This window comes from Callithrix jacchus, chromosome 5 (assembly GCF_049354715.1).
Source record: "Callithrix jacchus isolate 240 chromosome 5, calJac240_pri, whole genome shotgun sequence".
Lineage (NCBI taxonomy): Eukaryota > Metazoa > Chordata > Mammalia > Primates > Cebidae > Callithrix > Callithrix jacchus.
The window spans coordinates 146,818,580-146,841,872 of NC_133506.1; the positions used below are offsets into that span (position 1 = coordinate 146,818,580).

General features: G+C 38.7%; 2 protein-coding genes across 3 annotated transcripts in view; both read left to right on the plus strand.

Moving 5' to 3' along the window:
• Positions 1-26: 26 nt before the first annotated feature.
• POLR1D (RNA polymerase I and III subunit D) lies at positions 27-1,589 on the plus strand. The gene is made up of 2 exons (XM_002748912.7): positions 27-144; positions 1,015-1,589. The coding sequence occupies exons 1-2, from the start codon at positions 119-121 to the stop codon at positions 1,388-1,390; spliced, it is 402 nt and encodes a 133-aa protein (XP_002748958.1). The 5' UTR covers positions 27-118; the 3' UTR covers positions 1,391-1,589.
• LOC100894590 (protein POLR1D) overlaps positions 27-23,293 on the plus strand; it is a 44,554-nt gene continuing 21,287 nt past the window's right edge. Inside the window, exons 1-2 of one of the 2 annotated variants that reach the window (XM_035302419.3) lie at positions 27-144; positions 3,400-3,510. In XM_035302419.3, the coding sequence (XP_035158310.3) occupies positions 3,494-3,510 (17 nt within the window). In that variant the 5' untranslated portion in view covers positions 27-144; positions 3,400-3,493. The remainder of the gene's footprint in view (positions 145-3,399; positions 3,511-23,293) is intronic. The other variant, XM_008998060.5, reaches the window with a different exon arrangement.

Genomic DNA, 23,293 nt, shown 5'->3' on the forward strand with positions numbered 1-23,293 from the left:
GTCCTCCGCGCTTTCCGTCGGTCGGTCCTTCCTTCCTGCTTCGTCTCCACGCCTCGAGCTATGGGGCAGAGCCCCCGATACGTTAGCACCACCTGAGGACCCGGAAACCGCCTCCACGATGGAAGAGGACCAGGAACTGGAGAGGTAATGGCCAAGGAGTAGGCGGGCGAAGCGGGCCGCGCCCAAGGGGATCGGGTGGCCGAGGGGCACGCGGCCCGGCCTGGCAGCCCCGGCCTGACTCCGGGCGCAGGGAAGAGGCGTGGAGAGAGAAGGGGGAAGAGACATGAATGTGTTTTAAATGAGAGGCTGAAAGGTACGCTAGCTATCAAGGAGGGAAGACAAGTTGGGAGACCAGAGTTAAGTCCCCGAACTGCCCACCCCCATTAGAACAGCAGCGTGTAAAATCACGCCCCGGGCCCCTGCCTCCTTGAGGACGGTACTGATGCCTGTGTCCCTGTAACTACTGCTCACTTTCCTTCTCTGTGCAGACTGCTCCTAAAGCCACTCCTCTGTGTACTGAGCTCTTATCCTCCCTCCTGCTTGACTCCTGGACCTTCCATTCTCCTAGTTTCCTTCTCTTGCAAAATGGAAGCTGCATTCCATTTTGGGCCTGCACATTGATCATCTGTATCCTCTATTTTTATACTGGAGCAATCGGGATTTCTATGCCTTTCAACCCCATTTTCATCCTCTAGCAGGACCCATCCTATTCCAATCTTATCCCTTGCTCGTGACTCTACCAAAGAATATTTTTGCAAACACTTAAGTTTGTGTTTTTCTAAGAAAGCTCCCCTTGTGGCCAGTGTGGATGGTCAAATGGAGCATGGAAAAACCGGAGGCAATAAATTAAATATTTATTGATAGAGTTTGTGGAGGCAGGAAAATGAGAGGCAAATAGTTCTGTGTAGCTGGAGTAGATTGATAACGTGTTGCAATGTGATATAGTAAATGAAAAAAGCTAGTTACAAAACCATATTCAGTATGATCTCATTTTTATAAAAAATATGTGTGTAGAAAAATATCTGGATTGAAGACCTCAATGGCTGAAGGCGAGAGGAAGACAGCCCTGGAAATGGTCCAGGCAGCTGGAACAGATAGACACTGTGTGACATTTGTATTGCACGAGGAGGACCATACCCTAGGAAATTCTCTGCGTTACATGATCATGAAGAACCCGGAAGTGGAATTTTGTGGTTACACTACGACCCATCCTTCAGAGAGCAAAATTAATTTACGCATTCAGACTCGAGGTGCCCTTCCAGCTGTTGAGCCATTTCAGAGAGGCCTGAATGAGCTCATGAATGTCTGCCAACATGTGCTTGACAAGTTTGAGGCCAGCATAAAGAACTATAAGGAACAAAAAGCAAGCAGAAATGAATCCACATTCTAGTCCCTTATGCAGTATACAAGGAGAACTGTCCTCTAGGATATTCTCTTCCTGATGGTGCAGAACTCAGAATTAGAAGCTTGTGATCAAAGCATACTCTGTCCTTCAGAAAGGCATGATTCTAGCTGTTGACCCCTTGTAGCTGTTGGAATCTCTGCAAGAACCTCTGTATTCTTCTAATAAATTCCCTCTTTTATTTAAACTAGTTTGACTGGTTTGTGTTCCATGCAAACAAATGGTCCTCGAGGATACCTTTTTTTTCTTTCAATTAAGCCAGCATGGAAAATGAGGAAACTGAAAATATTAGACGCCTAGACAAGAACTGTGATTATGGGAATTAAAAGGAGTATATATCCATGTCTGTAATTGGGGTGGTGGGGGTAAGGGCAGAGACAAAAAGCATGACTCCAGTTAGACTTTGGTTGGTTTAAGAAAAGAAGAGGATAGGGTGGGGACTTGGCTTGTTGCTAAACATTTTTGCTTTTAAAGAATTATGTCATTTGCTGTGTCTGGTAGACTGGGCAAGGGTGGGAAATAATTTGAAAGAATGGTAAGAATTCTGGGTTTACATGAGAGTTTTAGGTGGTATCAGGTTCCATCTTTGAGGCATTTACAGGAAGGATACCAGTTTACTGCTTGAATTTCGGGATATAGATGTTTAGTCATGATCTTAGTAAGGTAAGACCTTTTGATTATGTTACAGGAGGAAACTGGGATGACTAGATAACGTTTTCAGTCCTTAGGTAGGTGTAGCCTAGGGTAACATAGAAGCCCTATTTGAAAAAAGGTAAAGCCAAGGAGAAGGAAAACTCCATGTGGGGGAAATGACCGTTCTAGAAAACACATACACCATCCGCCAGTGCTCTGTGCTTTGAGGCCTTGTTTATGCTACCCCTGCTTCCTGGGGCAATCTTACTCCTGCCATACTCTTAAATCAAAACTTATGTGTTGGGCCCCCCAGCCTAGTGTGGGTACTTTGTGCTTTCATTACACCCTGTGTTTCCTGGCCTTGGCATTTACTGTGCTGTTGGTAGTGCTTGTCTACCCAGTATACCAACTTGCAGGTCAGCATGATTCTGTTACCTGGAACACCTGACAGGTAGTGGACACTTAGTAAATACTCTGTGAATTCATGAAATTAGTTATGGCTTGCAGCTTTTCAGTCACTCAAACCTGACCTCTAATACTAGCCTGCCACAGAGCCTACATTTCTTACACGCAGTCAACTTCTTTAAAGATATTTCCATATTTTTGAGCACTAGTATGTACGAGGCCTTGGGGATAGATATATAGCTATTGTGGATGAGACAGAGTTAGTCCTGTTTTCGTAAAGCGTGTGTTATAATTAGAGCCCCTTTTAAAAAAAATTGTGAAGCTCAGCATGGTGGCTCACGCCTGGGAAGCCAAGGTGGGTGGATCACTTGAGCCCGGGAGTTCGAGACAAGCTTAGGCAACATAGGCAGGATCTGTCTCTACAAAAATAAAAATAAAAAAGCTAGCCAAGTGTGGTGGCACATGCGTGTAATCCCAGCTACTTGGGAGGCTGAGGTGAGAGAACAGCTTGAACCCAGGAGGTGGAGGCTTCAGTGATCCATAATCACACCATTATACTCCAGCCTGGGTGACAGCGAGAATCTGTCTCAAAAAATATATAAAACTAAAAACTTGTAATTCTGTGAAAGCAACAAATGTAGGGTCAAGATAGAAAACATGAGAAAGGAATCTACTTTAGGCATGGGAGTTAGGAAAGGTGTTCTAGAGATTACAGGGAGAGAGCTGGGTGTACAAAGGGGCGAGAAAATGAATTCTGGGGGTATAGCATGTGCAAAGATGCTGAAGCAGAAAACTTGTGGTGTGAGTAACTAAAGATATTGGAAGAAAATTTGCATGTTTGTAGCACGGTAGACAAGGAGAGGGGTCTGTCCTCGAGTCCATGGGAGGAAGAGGTATGGTAGTAGGGATTTTGGATTTTAAGTGCAGTGGGAATGACATCTTCGTTACTTTGATTACAGTGTAGGGAGGAGATGAATTCTAGGGAGGCTGGAGTAGAGGCAGAGAGAGACACTGTAAAGAGTTGAAGTGACCTACCTGGAAGGATGGAAGCTAATGATGGAGAAGAGAAGGTAGGTGTGAGGTATATTTTAGAATTGTCAAAGAATTGGTACACCTCAGGAATTGAATGGAAGATGAATCAGAAAGATGGCTACTCCCTAGCTTTAGGGCCAATTACTGAAATTGGAAAGCTTAAAATGGAAAATAGATTGGGAGGTGGAAAAGATAGGAGTCAAAAGTTTAATTTTGAACGTTGTAAGCAGTGGCTATGTGAGTTGGAGATCGCGGAATAGATCTAAGCTGGAGACAACTTTTGTGAGTCCTTGCCATAAAGATGACAAATTGAAAAATAGAGGGTGACAAAGAAGTGGCCCCAGAACCAAGCCCTAGGCAACTTCAGTATTTAAAGTTTGGGTCAATGTAATGGTAGAAAAATGCAAAAGTAGAGTATAGAAGCCAAGACTTTCAAATAGGGAATAGAAAAATGTCACCTAGAGTTAACATGGAGGTCACTGGACCATAGCAGCATTAGTTTACTGCCTAAGAAGAGTAAACATTAACACTCATACAGAGGAATGGCTTAGTTTGGTTTTCCAATAAAAGAATCACAAAGACACTGCAAGAGGTGAGTTTAGGTGGGAGCAGGGATGTCATAGGAGAAGGATGGAGAATATTCTCGTATGGTGATGGAAATTCTGGAAAGTCAATGCTTGTTTAAGGGCATTAGACTTTGAAGATACACGAAGCTCAAAAAGGATGTGGAAAAGGTTTAAAAACTTCTTTGCCTCTCCCAAAACTTTGCCTTTTGGTGATAGTAAATGGATTTACTTACATGGAGTTTAATTCCTCTGAACCAAGGCCTGTCAGGAGATGAAAACAGTTTAATTAGTGGACATCAAGGTATACAGACTGATGATAGTAGATAAAAGTACAGTGAGAAACACATCCAAAGGCTACCACTCACTGCATCACATGACTTCATTGCACCTAAAAGGATTTAGACTGATCACCCAGCGTGCAGTCTTGAATCTCTTCAGGGTGGCCATAAACTCACAGGTTCATATGAAACACCTGCAGAAGGCAGTTAGGTGAAGGGAAGGAACTGAAAACTGGGCAGGCAGGTTAACCAAGAGTCTTGTATATGTGAAAGGAATCTGCATAGTCTGTAGGGACCTGAGGGAAAGCTGAGTTGGTCCAAAAAGGGCCAGGGAGATGAATATGAATCATACATAACTGTGAAAAGGTAATGTGCATCTGATTTTCACTCCAATAACATTTCATTCTAAATAAACTCATGCCAGTGATTCAAGATCAGAAGTTCTTCAGCTGTAAAGTACTATGACTTAAAAAGCCAATTATTAAATAATAATATATACCAAAGGCTTTTAATATATTGTAATTCTGAATGCTAGCTGGTCCTTTTTATTTTCAAAGTAATTTACAAGCTAATTATTTATAAATTGCATATAGCTGTAACATCTAAGTACTCAGTTGACATAATGCACACGTTCACACAGAATCTCTAGAGATGGAAAGGTGTCTACATACAAAGTGGTCTCTTCAGCACTGACCCAGAGTGTCTTGCATCTCAAGATATATGAAAGCATATCAAGTTCCATGGCCTTCCACTTCCCATCCTTCTGTTAGTTTCCCTTAAACGTGTTACTCAGATTTTAGATGGTCTCCAGATCACTAGACAAAAGTCATCTTTTTGGTTAGCATGATTTAAAGTCATTCTTTGTAACAACCCTTAAACTGGACTCTTAGGAAGTTTACCCAAATCTACCCATCTGCTTTCAAGTACCTATTAAGACCCCAAACCCAGCCTTTTTCTGCTCAAATTCTTAATGTTACTTTTTCTTCTGCTGTCTTATAAACTATCCTGGTACAGTTACTGTGTGGATCTGGGTTTTTTTTTTCATGATGAATTCTTCTCAAACGTGTATTACTAAATCTCTAATTATTTAACTATACAGTAAGTATGTACCTAATAGGAGCACAGAGCTGAGAAATGATGGAAATAAGAGAGTATGAGTCTGTCCTGAAAAGCCTTATGTGGTTTTGGAAAACGCAGACAAGAGCTGTACACATGAAAAAGAAAAAAGGAAGTGCCCAAATGTGCAGTGTAGAGTATTATGTGATGAATGCACAATGGGATGGGTAAAAGACGCTACAGAAGCATCATGAGCACCCATTCTGTCGGCCACTGAAGATCGCAAGAGAATTGGTGGCTTATAAAATATTAATAACTGGAATAAATGGTTTCCTTTTTCCCAGTGTAAGAGAGCTGTTAAAGATTCTTGAGCTAGAACTGCCATAAAGTTTTTGGTTTTTTTGTTTTTTGTTCCATGTCATGTGCAGAATGGGTGAGTGGAAGGAAACTGAAGACAGCAGTGTGTTGGGAACATTTGTAATAGTCCAGGTATAATGTAAGGAGGGCATAGTTGTAAGAGAGGAGATAAAAGAAAGGATTTTAAAAATGCTTAAAAGAAGTAACTTGGAGACAGATTCTATGTGGGGTGAAGGTCATAAAAGAGTTGCACATGACCCCAAAGTCCCCATATCCAGGTTCACTTACTACCCCTTTGTTTATCCTACCACTCCCTCACAACCAAAAACCAGTAAGGCTGGTTTTATCATTTCTTCTTTCCAGCTTGTCATTACTAATAGGAGTTAGTGGGTGCAACCACCCTTACCTCCTTCCCAGACTCATATCAGAAGAATTCATGTCTTTTACAAGGATAAGAAGCCAGGGCTACAGATGTGAAAATTGAGAGTGGGAGAGGAGATCAGGGCAGTGAACAGCCTGGCTCTTGCTGTCTGTGCTCACCAAGTTGCTTGCTTCACAGGGAATGTTTTCATTCATTCGTTCTGTAAAAGTCATTGAACACGTATGTGGAGGCACAGCTTAGGGACCAGGATACAGCAGTGAACACGTTGACCCACATGCAGTTTATTTTCTAATGGCAAAGTTAAACAATAAAGAAACAAATGCAAACAAATTGAATTTCAGGTAGTAAAAGAATGATGACAAGGAGAAAACAGATTGAGTAGTTAAGGAAGGCCTTTCTGAGGAGGCAAATTTGAGCAGAGAAATACAAGAAGAGAGAGACCAAGGATAAAAGGGAATGAGCCCAGAATTTTTTTAAAAAACCTGAGCTTAGATTATTCAGCAATAAAAGCAAAATTATGAACTTTTCTAGAGAAATAAATTGTACATTTCAGCCTTGTGTGTGTTTGTGATTTTTATTAGTGCCTAAATTTTTATCACCTGTGTTTAATCTGTGTATGTGTTTACCTAACAGTTATAGTACAGAATATTGAACTACTCTGTGGGAAGGAAGATATGTAGGATATTGGGGGTGTTTTCGATTGGTTGATAATATGTATGTATATTGGAGGCACTTATTTTAATGGAACTTTTCCTTTTTAGAAAAGTACTTTTTTTACCTTTTTTTTTGAGACGATCTTCTTTACCCAGGCTGGAGTACAGTGGTACCATCTCAACTCACTGCAGCCTCGACCTCCCAGGCTCAAGCAGTCCCCGCCACCTCAGCCTCCTGAGTAGCTGAGACTACAGGCATGTGCCACCATGCCTGGCTAATTTTATTTTTTTGTGGCGACAAAGTCTCACTATATTCCCCAGGCTGGTCTTGAACTCCTGGACCCAAGTGATTCTCCTACCTCAGCCTCCCAAAGTGCTAGGATTATAGGTGTGAGCCACCATGCCCAGCCAAAACAGACCTTCCTTAGAAATAGAAGTTGATAGGTGTGGGATCCTGTATCTTTTCAGTAAGCATAGGCATAGCAAACTGAGGCAGTATAACGTCGGAGTTAAAAGCTATTGGAATTACACTGCCTGGGTTTTGATCCTGACTCTAGACTTTAGCCATGTGACCTTGTATATACACTGTTTGACCTCTTTGTGCCTGAGTGTTGTCTTCTGTAAATAGGGATAACAATAATACCATATAGGGATGTTATAACTGTTAATTTAGATAATATATTCAAAGTGCTTAGGACAGTATCTGAACTGTAAAGCATGCTCTCAATCAGTGTTATTTATTAATGTTGTTATTATAATATCGTTGATGTTGAACAAGCTAGGTTGGCTTATATTTCTTCAGGGTGAAAACTTTGAAACAAAAAATCTGTTATTTTTCTGTTTACTTCAGTCTAGAATATGAATTTGAGGACCTCTGTATGGAAGGTTGTCAATCTGTTAAAGCCATAGCTTTTAAGAAAAATACTTTAAAATAGCATTCTTATTAATAGGATATAGAAAAAAGTCATAGACGAATTGTGTTTCTCTTTTTAAAAAGAAATTAAGATTCTGATGGAACATTCATAATCTTCCTTAAGCTTTAAGATAAAGGTTAAGCAGAAAGAAAATCAAGTTCTGTAGCAGATGGATACCTGGCTTGGTGCCATGTATCTGGAATATTGGTAGGAAGCCAGGGCTCAATTTAGGTCAGTTGATCGTAAAAACTGCATTAAAAAGACTATTGGTTTTTTGTTTTTTTGAGACAGAGTCTCACTCTGTCACCCAGGCTGGAGTACAGTGGTGCGATCTCAGCTCACTGCAATATCCACCTCCGGGTTCAAGCAATTCTCCTGCCTCAGCTTCCTGAGTAGCTGGGACTACAGGCGTGTGTTACCACGCCCAGCTAATTTTTGTATTTTTTAGTAGAGATGGGGTTTCACCATATTGGACAGGCTGGTCTCGAACTCCTGACCCCATGATCCACCTGCCTGGGCCTCCCAAAGTGCTGGGATTATAGGTATGAGCCACCACACCCAGCCCGATTTTTTTTAAAACTAGTACTGTTCCTCAGTATATTCCCTGTCTGTTATGCAAGGCATTTAGCATAGCTCAAAAAGAAAAGCTACATTGGTGCTTTTCCAAGTTTTAGCTTCCTGACTTGAGTCAAACCTCAAAAAAATCATAAATAATATCCTCCGCCCACCCCCCACCCCTGTTCTATTAAAAGGACTCCCAGAGAAAATCCAGCAGCCTGAAGCATCTAATCAGGCAGAGACTGAACTAGTTGGCTTAAACAACAGCTTGGGGTTACAATTTTTGTTTTTCTTTTTCATGGGTGGGAGAGACTTTCTTTTTCTCTACTGACCTCTTTCAAGGCAGTATTGGCAAAGGGTAGGGACTCTGAAGTCAGAGGGCCTGGTGGCTCTACACTTCCTGTCTTATGAATGTGGGCAAGTGACTTAACCTTTCTGAGCCTCAGTTTCCTTACCTATAAAATTAGGCTAATAATAACACCTACTACATAGGGCTACAGTGAAAAATAAATGAAATAAAGCACTTAGCACAATTTCTAATACACTTAAATACTCAAACATTAGCTATTGCTGTTGATATATAGCATGTTGTTCAAGCCAGTTAGTGGTAGTTAAACCAATGGTCTTCAGAGTACAGGTTGTGTCTCATTATCCATAGGAGCCCTTTTGGCTGGCTTGCATGAGCTGCCCCCCAATCCCCTGCCACCCCACAGCATCACCTGCAACTCTTGCCATGCTGGCCTTCTCGCTTCTTTTATTTATATAAGCCTACCATTACCATTTCAGTGCCGTGGCACTTGCCTTTTACTTCCTGGACCTCTCTACCCCTAAATCTTCACATGCCCTGTCTTTTTCCAAAGTTGTTTGCTCAGAGAGGCCATTCTTGACTGCGTATTAGTCCATTGCTGCATGACAGATTATCCCAAAACTTAGTGGCTGAAAGCAACAGATATTTCTCAGTTTCTATGGGTCAAGAATCTGAGTGGAGCTTAGCTGGGTGATTCTGACTCAGCATGTCTGACAAGGCTTTAGTCAAGATGTCATCCAGGCTGCAATCTCAAGGCTTGCATGAGAGAGGATTTACCCACAAGCTCACTCATATGGGGCTGCTTCATGCTATGGTAGCTGGCTTCCTGGCAGTTAGAGAGAACCCAAGGCAGAAGCCAGTCTTTTTATACCCTGCTCTCAGAAGTGGCATCTCTTTGCCTCTGCTCTATTCTGTTGGTTAGACATGAGTCAGTAAGTCCATCTGACACTTAAGAGGAGGGGAGATGAGGGTCTGAATACCAGGATATAGGTATCCCTGGCACCATCTTAGAGGCTGCTTACCCATTGCCTTCTCTGAAGTGGCATATACACCCACATACAAGCCTCCATCACTCTCTATTCCCTTACCTTGCTATATTCCTTCATAGTACTCATTGTTAACTGACATTATTTATTATATATTCATCTATTTATTGTCTAACTCTACTTGAAAAGTAGCTCCTTGGCGGCAAGGGTTTGTCCTTGTTTGCTTCTGAATCCCCAGCACTTAAAACCAGGTCAGGCACACAGTAGGCTTTCATTAATGTTTATTCAGAAAGTGAATGAATGTATGATGTATGCATGATTACATATCACTGTCAAAATATGCGTGCCACAATAGGGAGAAGGACTGATGCTTTGTTATGACGTTATTTTGTACACTTACCAGCTGACACTTGCAACTCAGAAAGCCACCTCTGTAACAAGCTTCAAGAACACAAAAAATTATTGAGACAAGGAGCCATGCCTATCTTTTGGCTTCAGTGGGAGGAGGAGCTGGGGGGAGTAGGGGGTAAGCATCATAGAGAGCCTTGATAACGGTGGTTATGCTTTATATTCTGTTTCATTTTTTTCTTCTCTGTGTCCTCAAGAGCCTCTAACTGCTGTCTTCACCACCTTGATCCCATGCTTCAGCTGTTATCTTGTCCCCTGTTGGTCTAAAAAGGTGGAGTATCTCCCACTTGAAGTTGATTGATGGACATTTTTACTTTGCAGCAGCAGTATGGGAGAGTGATATGGATTTTCCTTGGGAAAATCCCCACAGAACTCTAGTAGAGAAAAAGCTGTAGGATTGTTTTTTTGAATACCATGATGTGGAACTGAGGGCTTTGATTCCAAGGTATGCTGTTTTTTCAATGCCAAATAGTACACATTTCCTAACCAGCTATCTCGTAAATCTGTGCCATTTACTACAAATAGCATTGCTTTGAAAAAATAACAGAATGCATGCATTTGTTTTCCCAGCAGCTATTTAAGGTTCCTTTGTCTTCCAGGTGCCAGGAATGCAAAGACAAATTTCATTTTGTACCTACCTTCACAGAGTTTGCAATCCAACTAGACCAAAGAGCTGTGTAGTATTAAATTCCTGAAGAATAGGTGTCATTCATTTCAACTCTTTCACCTCATTAAAATTGCAACCCCCCTCCCTCCACGCAGCACTCTTACCTGGTAGTATATTTTTCTGTAGCACTTTTAACATATATATAATTTACCTATTTATTGTATTCATTATGCATTGCCTTCACCTCTATTCCTCAGACACACACACTGTAATATAAGCTCCATGAAAGCACAAATTTTTGTTTGAATGTTCACTGATGTATCCATAGCCCCTGGAACAATGCCTGGCTTGTAGCAGGTGTTCAAAAAAATGTTTATCAAGTGAATGAATAGAAGATTGACTCTGTATTATTTTTTATTAAATACCCCAAAAGCTGAACTTGAATTTAAAAATGGAAATAACTATTCTATAAGCTTCAAATTGAGAACCACAAATTTGTGGTTGTGTGTCTTCAACTCCATAGTCTGTCACATGTAGATGACAAGAGACTAGGCCTGTCCAGAAGGAGTCAGACCTAGAGGTTTTATTTAGGCAAAGGGTGACCAGAACAGGCAAAGACAGAATGCCAGAGGAGTAGGCTATGCAGTAGGAACCAAGCAGCTCTGACAGTTACTGCCTGGTAGGTGACTCCAGAGCTAAGGAGAACTGGACACGTTGTTTATACACACATAAGAAGGCAGGGCTTTGTATCTAGAAGGTCAAACTTGACTGCATTGTATGTCACATTAGTGAGAACTGACTCCCTCGCCCAAAGGCGGACAATGTTGGTTTTGTGAGCACCTGTTCTACCCATATACCTACTGTGTGGTTTCAGACCAATACTATTTCAAAAAAATCAAATGGGGTGAAAGGATGTGGGATTGCTTAAGTTTTATTTTGCCCTTGCTTTGTGAAATGGACTTTCCCTCACTTCAGTGGAAAATTGCCAGAAATCTCAGTCTTTATTTAGGTGACCTAAAGCACTTGAAGGATAAAACAAAGACTGAAAGCATTCAATAATTTGATGTCTCTTGTGCCATTTTTATCATGTTAGCTCCACAATAAGATGAACTGACTCTTGCACTTTTCCCTTGGGTCTTCATGAGCATTTGTCTACAACTGTTAATAAGTTACATGAAATCTACGAATAAATTTTCATTGGAATTCAAATTTCAAGTGAAGGATCACCCAACTTTGCGATCCCTCGTCTAACGTTATTTCAGATCCTGATTTGCTTCTTTCCTCTGTTCTTAAAAATACTTAAAAATAAACACTGGTGTTTGGAATACATAACAAGGGAGGTTTTTGTTGTTGTCATTGCTTCCAAACGGGATTAAAGTAAAATTGGTAATATAAGCTTCATTTATCACCGCATTCACCCCTGAAGATGAAGAGTAGAAGAGTGCTATCGTCATGTTCTTGTCAAAGTAAATGAGTTGGATTTATGTTCTACATCAGACCTTGCCATCAAAGCCTTCTAGACTTGATTCTACTTTTTATTCTAGTTTTACTTCTGCTTTTTGTTTATTGGTTAGTTTACATGGCAAAGATTGCAGTTTATCCTTAAATGGCTGGAAAATATTAGGGATTCTAGGGATTTATGATTAAAAACTTAGGATTAGTTTGTTTCTAATCATAAGCAGAGATTGCACTTTGTCCTTAAATGGTTGGAAAACATTAGAGATTCTAGGGGTTTATGATGAGGAACTGTTGTGCTGAAAATGTCTGTCTTTAGAAGTGTTAGCTTACAGGTGTGTCACTGTCTGCTGCCCAGACTTGTAGCAAGCAAGCAAGCAGAGGATTCCCTTCCTATTTGCTGGTTCTAATAAGTTGGTCCCCATCAGAGAGCAATTAAGGATCAGAACAAGCTAGAACATGAGGAAGCCAACTAGGCTTATTCCTGGCCAAAAGCAGACAGCCTAACAGACACGTAACTGTGACTGTAAAGTAAGAAGACTGATTTGCCTCATCAGGTGGGAAAACCAGTTTAATCCTCCTTCAAGGTAGATAGTGTCTTTTACCATTTATAGAAAAGGCAACTGAGACCTGGGGAAGTTAGGTAACCAGCCTAAGGTTGTATGACTGGTAAGTAGATAGGAACCCAGGATGGCCTTACTCCTTAGACTCTGTTTTGTTATTATTGTTGTTTGACCCAGGGTCCTACTCTGTCACCCAGGCTGGAGTGCAGTTGCGTGATCTTGACTCACTGTAGCCTCAACCTCCTGGGCTCAAGCAATCCTCCCACCTCAGTCTCTTGAGTAGCGGGAACCATAGATGCAGACCACCAAGACTGGCTAATTTTTGTATTTTTTGTAGAGACGGGGTTTTGACATGTTGCCCAGGCTAGTCTTGAACTCCTGAGCTCAAGCTATCCACCCGCTTTAGCCTCTCAAAGTGCAGGGATTAGCCACCACGCCTGGCCAAACTCAGCTTTTAATAGGCGTGATGTCGATGTTACCTGCCTTGGACCCATATCAAGATAACAGCGTTGCTGGAGCATATGCTCCAAGGACAGTTGAAGAGACGAAATTGTTGGCCTAGCTGAAACATGTTGGAAATGGGGCTGTTCTTTATAAATCTTAAACATGAGAAGACTCAAATACATGAAAGAGTAACTTGTTAAGAACCCAGATAAAGATCTACTGATAATACTTGGTTCATGAAAATACCATTTTCCATATTATTAAACCTTGTTAGCATTATCTTTAAATATGTTCGTTTTAGCTTTTTCATCTATATTGTGCCAAAGCAGCACTTGATCATTTTCAAAATATAGAAACTTTTATTCATGGATTGAATAAAATAAGGGTATGTGTTATTTGACAGGACTCTGGATATGAAGTCAGAAAGCTCTGGGGTACAGTCAGCTGTGCCCCTTACTGGTTGACCTCAGACAAGGCAGCATTCCTAAGCCTTGGTTGCCTAACCAATAAAAGGGAAACAGGAATTCCAAGGGTTCTTCAGAGACTCAGTGAGGTCATATATATTATTCTATAAATTGCCATTCACGTGATATTATTTTAGTTACTAAACATAGCTATCAATAATATATCTATGATTACTATTGAAATTATAACTATAAAATGGTTATTTAAAAAAATTTTTTTAATAATAACTTAGGTTTGTACAGTGCTGTATAGTTACAAAGTAGCTATATATATAACTGTATTTAATCCCCATAAGAATTCTGGAAGGGTAGTAGACATATCTTCATTTTAATCGCATAGCTCTGTGACCTTGACTGTCTATCACAGGATCACAGAACTAGTAGGTGCAGAACTAGGACTCATTTTCTCACCACTATATTGTGGCTGCTTTCTTACTCTCTTAAGGTGACTTGATGATGTCCTAGATTTAAAACTATAAAGGAAGAACTGCATAATCTGTCTTCTAAAAGCATTGAGAGGTGTTTTAGGGACTACATAAATATAGAACAGTTACTGAGTAAGTCTATTCAGTCTGAATTTTTCAGGTAAGAAATTCTGCTCTGAAGCTTGTGTATTTCAGATCACAGTAATCATATAGACACATCGGATAGCATTGGGATGGTGTTAGTGTTGGTGCTTACAGTGGTGTCCTCTAAAGGTAATGATGCTGGGCTAAAATATCTGTCTCATCATCGTTTCTCCCTAGGGTGACCATACATGCCATCTAGGCTTTGAAAGGAAAAAAATAAGTGTTAACAATTTTGAGTTAAATTTTCAAAAACCAGATATTATTTAGTGTTAAACAAGTTGTTAACTTCTCTAAACCATAATTTCCTTGGCTTTATATGACAAAGTTAAACTAGATGGCCTCTCTAAGTCTTAACATTTGATAATTTTTTCCCTTATATTTTTTAATAACATAGTTTGTATTTAATGGGTCTTTACCCGAACATTTTGGTTGTTTTTTTTTTTCCCTTGAAAATTATAGTGAAAAGATCCTTGGAACTTTTCTTAAAACACTAGGCGTATAGGAATTAATATTAATACAGTGTATGTCCCAACTTGTATCAAGCAAACGCTAAGAGAGAATTGTAAATTTAGGGGTCTGATATTTCAATTGAGATATGAAAGTATGGACCATGCATTTGTACTGAAAATGCAGTGCCCCTTTTTTGGTAAGCATAAGAGTGTATTAGACTTTGGGAGGAAGCCAAATTATGCCGTTTGGATAATCGGCATGATCTGTCTCTCAGAATGTTCCCCTGCAGTCTCAATTGGGTACCTATTCTATTTTTAACTTAATTCTAAACTCTTTGTTAGCATTGCTCCGTCCAATTAAGCTCCAGCTGCTGTTCCATCCCTAAAGATTGTTTATGTTTCAGTGGATGAGATGGTCCTAATATGTACGGCTACTTAAACTATAATTTTAATTCATGGACAAGAAAAGATTATGTTTAAATTTTGGATATTTGGTAAAACAGTGCATAAACATTGGCTCTAGAACATGCTTTCACATTTCCCTTCTTGGTTATATCAACACATATAATTTATAAGCCTCCGAAAAAGTGTGCTGTTAAAGTTTGCTGGGTTTTGGTTGTCTTGCAGCTAGTTTCTGATGCCAAAGTCATCAATTGTATTACTCACTGTTGCTTCTTTCTTTTGGCAGCTGATGTGTCGTTGGTATGATATGTGGTATGATCTAAAGTAAAGGTTGGATTAATCAGTAATGGAATTTTCCATGCCTTGAGTTTGTCTCCTATAGAGATTAGTCTCCATGAGCTGCTTCCCTCTTAATCTCTGCAGCTTTTCTAGTGGTTCTTCCTGTGCTGTTGAATTCAGCATCTGTAAGAATGTGTTTGCATTGTAACAGAGCGCTACAACTTTGGCCAGCTAAGAAGGAAGCATCTCAGGGATCTTTGAATGACAATATAAAACCTTCTTTGCACAGTTGCACACTTGTTCAGTGAACCATCTAAGTTCATCACTTTGAACTTTTGTAAACATTTTTCTTAAAGGGATGCTGCTCTCAAAGTAAGGCTTATGTGTATGTTTAACCGCTTAATTCTATTAACTACTCCTTTATATAAAATAGAGTTTTTGCCCAAAACACTTGTGTCTATATTAACTGTTTTTAATTTTAAAATGGGATTTAAAATTACCTTGTCCTACTTAATTTCGTTGCTATGTAAATTGGCACCAGAAAAACAACTTGAAACTTGACAGTGCAGGGTTTAAAGAATTAAGAATTTACCGATGGGTTTTAATACATTAATTTTTTTTGGAGATAGGGTCTTATTACATTGCCCAGACTGACCTCAAACTTTTGAGATCTAGTGATCCTCCCACATCAGCCTTCTGAGTAGCTGGGACTACTGGCATAATTTTTTTTTTTGTATAGTACAGTCTTGTAGTTAATTATTGATGTAGAAAATATTGTCTATGTATATATGTACTATTTTTTCAAAATCTCTCCCTGCCAGTTTTGTAGAGGAAACCACCATAATTCCTCAAAGCCATGTTTGATGCCTCGAGTGTGAAAGACAGAAAATGCCTGGTGATCAAGATGAGGCCTGGTCTGGCAGTCCCCATGGCAGGAGGGAAGCACACTCCCTCTAAAGTGAGCTACACCCTCTATTTCATTGCTTCATCATCTCTTGTCTCTAAGGCAGGACTCGACCTTGTACTGAGTGGCCGAAGGGCTGTCACTGAAACTGTGATGTTGTCTGTGAAGTGCAGGCTTTTTCTTCTTCCCATCTCATTGTGTATTGCTGGATTTCTAAGAATTATAAGTATACATATGTTTTCTTCTTAGGGTTAAAAATTGCTTTATTCAGGTGACAACAGATAAATTATTTATTTTGAAATAGCATTTTCAAGACACTAATTTCTATGTGTGTTTTTAAATGAAAACAGTTTTTAAAGAGCATGAAATCAGATGCCAAAATCCTACATATTCTAGAACTTTCTTTCATGTTTTTTTTTTCCTATTCCTTTGCTCTTAGCTCTGAGTATAATTTATAACCATTTGATGAATCAGAGACTGAAATCTATAAGGGGTGGACAGTTTGTTTTCTAGCAGATTACTGCAGCCTTGTTACACTGAAGAAAATAGCTTCAGGGCTGACCAGACTTTCTGCAGAATAGGCCATCCTTGGGGCTGAGATCCAAGAACTCTGAAGTATTGTTTAGGACAGTCTACAGAGAAGTGCACATGATTTGTATAAAATAAAGCTCTTTTAGGATTAAGAGAGTGATTTACAGACCCCACTTTTGATGAGATGGTTTTTCTGGTTTGTGGTGTTTTTATCAAAGCACAGTATACCTACCAAACTTCTCCCTCATTAAAAAAAAAAAAAAAGCTGTAGAGGCAAACTTCAGAGGCTTATCTTGTAATGTTTTCTTTTGTTCAATTTCTATGATATTTTTCCTGTCTACATTTGAACAGCCATTTGGTGAGAGTCTGAATTTTATTTTATATTTCTACTCTTTGGTCTTCTGGCGTTTTTCCTATCCTTCACTAAATTCAAGCAGCTGCCATATGAGCTTTTCTTTGCTTGAATATTGGCTCCCTTCCACGCCCATCTTTCTAGACTTTAAATCCCTTTTTCTTTTGCAGTTTTGTTTTCCTCAGTTTTGTTCTCCAAAGTATCTGTTCTCTTAAAGAGATAGCAAAATACATTTTATTGAGTGAAAGAGCTCCAGAAGTATTTGACCTTATATTCTCTGTGTGGATTTATTTCCCCAAGTAATATTTCAGAAGAGCATAGACTAATATTTTTAAAGCTAACATTTGACTTATCAACAGATCTACTCTTCCTGTTATTGTATTGTCCGTGGGCTTTTCTGTTCAGAGTTTACTATTTCCTAAGTAACCCTGTCACCACCACCCCACAAAGTTATTTTCAGTAAGAGATGCTTTTCTTTGTAGCTAATATAAAAATTTACCATGTCACATTTACTCAAGTTTTATAATAGGAACGGAAAAAGAATCATTGTATTTTCTGTATCAGAATTTAAGAATAAATATTTGTAAAAATACTTGCTGCTTTAAAAATGAGGTCAGTAGACCTACAGTGAGGTAGGTGTCTTATGAACTAAGAAATATGTTTTCCATAGGAGCTAAACGTTAAGAATTAACCCACATTTTAACTAAAGAAGTCACCTCTCTATAATAGTAATCCACTCGCAGAGGCCATCTATAAATAGATAGTTGCAGATTTGAAAATGTTGAAGTCCAGGTGAGGGGGGACTTGAGTTTTGTCTTTGCCAGAGCAGTTCTTGTCATGATAAGTACCATTAAATATTGCTGCTTTACTTGCCTCTTTCCCTAGACTGAGCTTCTTGAGGACTGGGATCATGCTTTGTAATAGAGCTGTGGTGTAAGGGTTAAGATCCTGGGACCTAGAGTCAGATTGCCTGGGTTCACATCCCAAGCCCTATCACCTATTGGCTATTGTGGCCTTAGTTAAGTTTCTTGTCTTTTCCTTATTTTCTCCTTATTTCCTTATCTGTGAAACAGTAGCTACATAGAGTTGTGAGGATTAGCTGTAAGGTACATGGTACATGAGTGTTGTTACCATTATAATTTTCATCATATCCTAGTGGTGCATATTATAACAGTATTCAAAGGAGAATTGCCTGGACCCTTGATGAGGGGGCTAGCCCTATATATGGCAAATATATAGGTGCCTCTGTCAGTGGAGATCCAGTGCTCAATGCAATTCACAACCCAGGAAACACCCTCCTCATGTTTTGATCTGCATCCTTAAAGGAAACTGTGTTTAAATATGTGAAGATTGTACCAATGTTGACTTTCCAGTGAATACTACTTTAGAGTATGGAAAGGTTTTGAGCGGCAGAAAAGTTAAAAGAGAAAAGACATTAACTTGTCAAATCCTTCATCTTGCCATGAATGCAATAGATCTTCAGTAAGAAAATATTGTTTCTCACTAGTGCTCAGCTTCTATTTTCTTGCTTGTTGTAGTATTTCAGTTCATGGTTCTGAAGATACTCATGATTTAACACAGTACTTGAAATACTTGCACCTGGAAACTGAGTAACATTTTGTAATGTTAAATCATATTATACTTATATTTGTATATATGTAGGTCTATATGGAACATACAAGAAATTTGACACTGGATTATACAAGAAATAATCCACTGATGGATTATTTTCTTATTTTACATTTTGTTTTTAATACTTTTAGACTATTATGGTTTATAGGCATACAGTCATCCCTCAGTATCCCTGGGGGATTGCTTCCAGGACCCCTGTGGATACCAAAACCGACAGTTGCTCAAGTCTCCGATATAAAATGGGATAGTATTTGCATATAACCTACATGCATCTTCCTGTATACTTTAAATTATTTCTAGATTGCTGATAACCTATATAATCCTTTATTACTAATATTACATTATACTAGGTATAATCTAGTATTATCTAGTAATACTATGTAAATTCTATGTAAATAGTTCTTATGCTATATTGGTTTTTATTTATGTTATTTTCATTGTATTGTGTTTTTTTTTTTTTTTGCTTCTTTAAAAAAATATTTTCAATCCGTGTTTGGTTGAATCCACAGATACAGAGGGCCGAAAATATTTTCAATCCATGTTTGGTTGAATCCACAGATACAGAGGGCCGAAAATATTTTCAATCCATGTTTGGTTGAATCCACAGATACAGAGGGCCGACTGTATACTCTTATGCTTACAAAAAATAGGGGCAATGCTTTTTCAATACAAATGCCTGGGACCATACTTGTACATCTCATGTGAAATATTGAATCCCTAAATTCACAGTTCTCTCTTAGCATTTGCTTGGCAGCAACTGGGCCACATGCTAAATTTCTATATTAATTCCTATACCTTCAGTGTTCCTAGATAAGCCACAAGTCAGTTTTTACCAGGGTCCTTTTCCTGTAATTTGTAAGGAATGAAACCATGTTTAATTTATATGAAAATCTTGATTATAATAATATAATTAGGGACTTTATTAAAAAAATCAATGCAAGAAAATAAGTTTCATGGAATAAATATATACAGATTATTTCTGCCTTTCCATATTAATCCAAATATTACCGACTCATTAACAGAATAATCAATATGTGCAATAAGTTAATTCTGTTATTTGATACTTTGCTGACTTTTAGCCATTTCAAAAAATGGCTATAAATATTTTTTGTTTTTGTTGTAATGAAGGCATATTTGTCAAGATAGGAAGGAATATATTTTAATATTTTTAGCTTATTTTATAACTTTTACATATTTGGAAATACTGTATGGGGACTTTATTTGCCCCTCGGTGGGCCTATAAAAAAGGAGCGGTTATATCTATTGATGTGGAGCAAACAGGGAGATTGGGAAAGGCTTGGTGGAGAGAGTAGTGTCAAAGCTGAGTGTCTGGTGAGAAGGTTGTAAGTGGAGAGTGATTTGGACAGAGAGCATGGCCTGAGCAAAGCTCCCCTATTAACAGCAAATGTAGTGTTGCAGTTGGTGAGGGTGTCTAAGCCATCTTTGGTCTCTGGACTGCCAGAGCCAAGGCCCTAGATGTGGTGATCCCACAGAGCATCTGTGTGGCAAGGCCTTGCACAGACGGGTCAATAGCCCCACTGTGATATCTCACCCTCTTTGTAGTGGCACCCTCTACTCCAACACTAGGCACTGTCATCTCAAAACACAACTAGCATCTCCACTAAGAAAGGGAGTTCAGAGGATGTTAAAATGTAGGAATGAAGTGGGCTTTTGCCCACTTAAAATGAAGCAAAAGAATAATACTGGAAGCTAAACAAAGGCCATTTATCTCTGATCAGTCGCTCACTAAAGGGAAAAGTGTTTTCTAGATCTGAAATCTTCCTGAGATTTCCAGGCAGCCCTAAAGGATCAAAGTCCTCAATCCTGACAGAAAAGATTCCAGCTCTGCCTCATTCTGTGTCTTTGGTCAGTGTCTGTGGTTTCCCAGTCTGCCCTAATGTTTGATGACACTAAGGATACGTGTTGCTGTTGTGCCCCTGTTCGTTTGGCCACTGCAGGGGATTGTTCCCTCAGGAGCCTGTAGCTATTCATTTTTTTTCATTACATTTATTTGCCCGGTGGCATACCATCTTTTTTCTCTTTTCTTTTCACCTCCTTTGTCTTTCCTCCTCTTACATTTCACCCATTATCATCTCTTCTGGCTACAGATGCCGTATTTTTATTTTTAAATCCTTCCATTTGTGTCACGTCCCACACATCCCCAGAACCCATTTATTCCCCAGATCTTAACTTAGTACCTACCATGTGCCAGGCATAGAGAAAACTAGGTTGAAAAAGACAAGTTCCCAGACCTCTAGGAGTGTAGTCAAGTAAAAAATAGCTATCATGTTTCTTGTGCTTCTTATAAAATACAGAACACTTGATTCCAAATCAAATACCTTATTTTATCCTCATAACAACCCCATGAGGTAATCATTATCATCATTGCAAAAAGCAATCTGCAGTATCTTTGTCTTTTTTTTTCCACCAGTGCTTAAAATGCTACTTTCTTCTATCTCTTTAGTTCATGTAGGAATGAAATCAACAAAGGATCTCATTAATCTTCCTTTCAAACTCATGTTCTTCTCTCACCTTCCAGTCTTTTACCAGCATAAGTTCTTAAAAATTCGGCACCTTTTCTCATGATTTTGGTATAAATGAATATTGGAGCTCCCTCCTAGATGATCCATTATTTGCTTTCAAAGTACATATATGGCTCTTTATTTTATATGCAGTCCCTAACAACCTCTTGAGGAAAGAGTCTTGTTCGCCTTATAAATCACAGTACCTTATATTTAGCAAGTGCATGATATAGATTAGTTAAATTTAACTAAATGTACAGATTAATTTCTTTTGCCTCTGGTTTATGTCTGTGAATAATTCTTTTCATTTCCCAGATGACCTCAGCGTTCCTATTGAGTTTTACCTTGTCTGTAAAAACGCTTTTCACAATTTGAATTTTTTTTTATCTTTCTTTAGAACTGATGCATGACCCCAGACAATTTGATATTTTACTGAAGTTAAATAAGGTTATTTCTAAATTTTTGTCTATGTCTCTAATCAAAATACTAAGTCACAAAGAACCCAAACTTTGTCCTGAGGTTTCTACAGATCCCTATGACTACGAAACCAGTAGTTACTACTGGCAGGTTATGAACCTATAAGCAGTGGTCAGATTTCAGAGTGATTTGATCATCTGTCCATATTTTTTTATCTGTGATCTGACATCAAACCTTTACTGAAGATGAAGTAGATAGTTCCATTTTTCTCTCTAAGCTTTATTACTCCATTATGAGAAAAAATTTAGATTGCCATAGCAAGGTTTCTTTTACATATATGTGGACAGCTCCACAAACATAAACATGTTTGCCTTCAGCACTGATAATGTGTTGGGCCTTTTAGATGACTTCCCAGTCAACAGCAGCAAATGGTACTCTAGTCATTTCTGCCAATATTCTAAGAAGTCTCTGTTTTTGTCACCAAGTCATACTTGTTTGAACACATCAAGAAGAGAGTAGTCTTATTAAATGATATATTGCCTGTTTTGAACCTGTTTTTCTGTCCATCATGTGACAGATACTGTACCCTATAGTTAGCTGATCAAAGGAGACTTTGTCTTAGACAGAGACACACAAATGAGGAAAACTTTCAGCCTTATCTTCCAACTTTCCTTCACCATTGCACGAAGATGCCTATAGCTCCATCTGACTGACTCCGTCATTTCTTTTTTGAGCGGTTGAGATTTAGCTTCTCTGATTTTATTTCTTTAAAATTCTCATTTTCCTACGTTCATTATTATTTAATTTGCCTCTCAATTTCTGGTGCTTTATTTCAGCTGCCTTCAATTTCTTGCTGTCCCCTTCTGTATACTGGAATAGTTAACCCTCTGTTGATTAAAGTGATTAAAAAGAAACAGACCCAGATAACTCAAAACTAATTTGTTTGACTTTGGATTTTAAGATGATTTTGTACCAGATTTGCATTCCCACTTGGGTTTTATTTAAGCTGCTATTATGATCAGTTGACATTCCTTAAGCATGTACCAGCTGGCTAATGGAATGAACAGGCAGGCCTGGGGAAGCTGGGCCAGGATGGAAAATTGGCTGGAGATAATACACACATGGATCATTGAAAATTGATTGTGGTTTGCTCCTGTGCCAGAAAACCTTCTGCTTAATAACCCAGCTCTCTTGGGTCTCCATGGAACTTAGTATTCTAATATAATTAATTGGTTTTACAAAGAAACCTTCAAGATATTGAAAAGAATCAATCAAGTATAAAAAGTAGCATACCAAGAACTAAGTTTATATCTGAATAATTTTTTTGTCTTTTTTGTTTGTTTTTCTTTTTTTTTCCTTTTTTTATATCTGATTAATTTTTTAATTGTTCAAGTTCTGTATGTACTTACTTCTTATATATTCTGTTTGCTTTTCCTATATTTTAATTACAGTTTACACTTCCTTCATCATCTCATTAAAAACTATCTTGTTTCATGCACATTGATGTTTCAGGATCTTTGATAATTTAAGTATTTTGTCTCAGTGATAATGTAGAGTAGAAACTGGATTTATAATTTCCTTACCCAGTAATTCATCAACGAGATTTCTAGAGGAAACAACAGAGGCTACAGTAGTGGGGAAGCTGCTACTTTTTCCTCTTAATTTTGAAGGTAGTGATACTGTTTTGAGGTCAGAATACATGATTGCTAGAAATTGTTGTTTTCTTCTTTGGAAGTAAAGCTCTGTAGAGGGAGCTTATGCAGGAG

Excerpts from the sequence above, each read along its gene's own strand:
- POLR1D (XM_002748912.7), top strand. The coding sequence starts at position 119 with ATGGAAGAGGACCAGGAACTGGAGAG. Across the intron at positions 145-1,014 it reads GAGGACCAGGAACTGGAGAG|AAAAATATCTGGATTGAAGA; the intron begins GTAATGGCCAAG and ends ATATGTGTGTAG.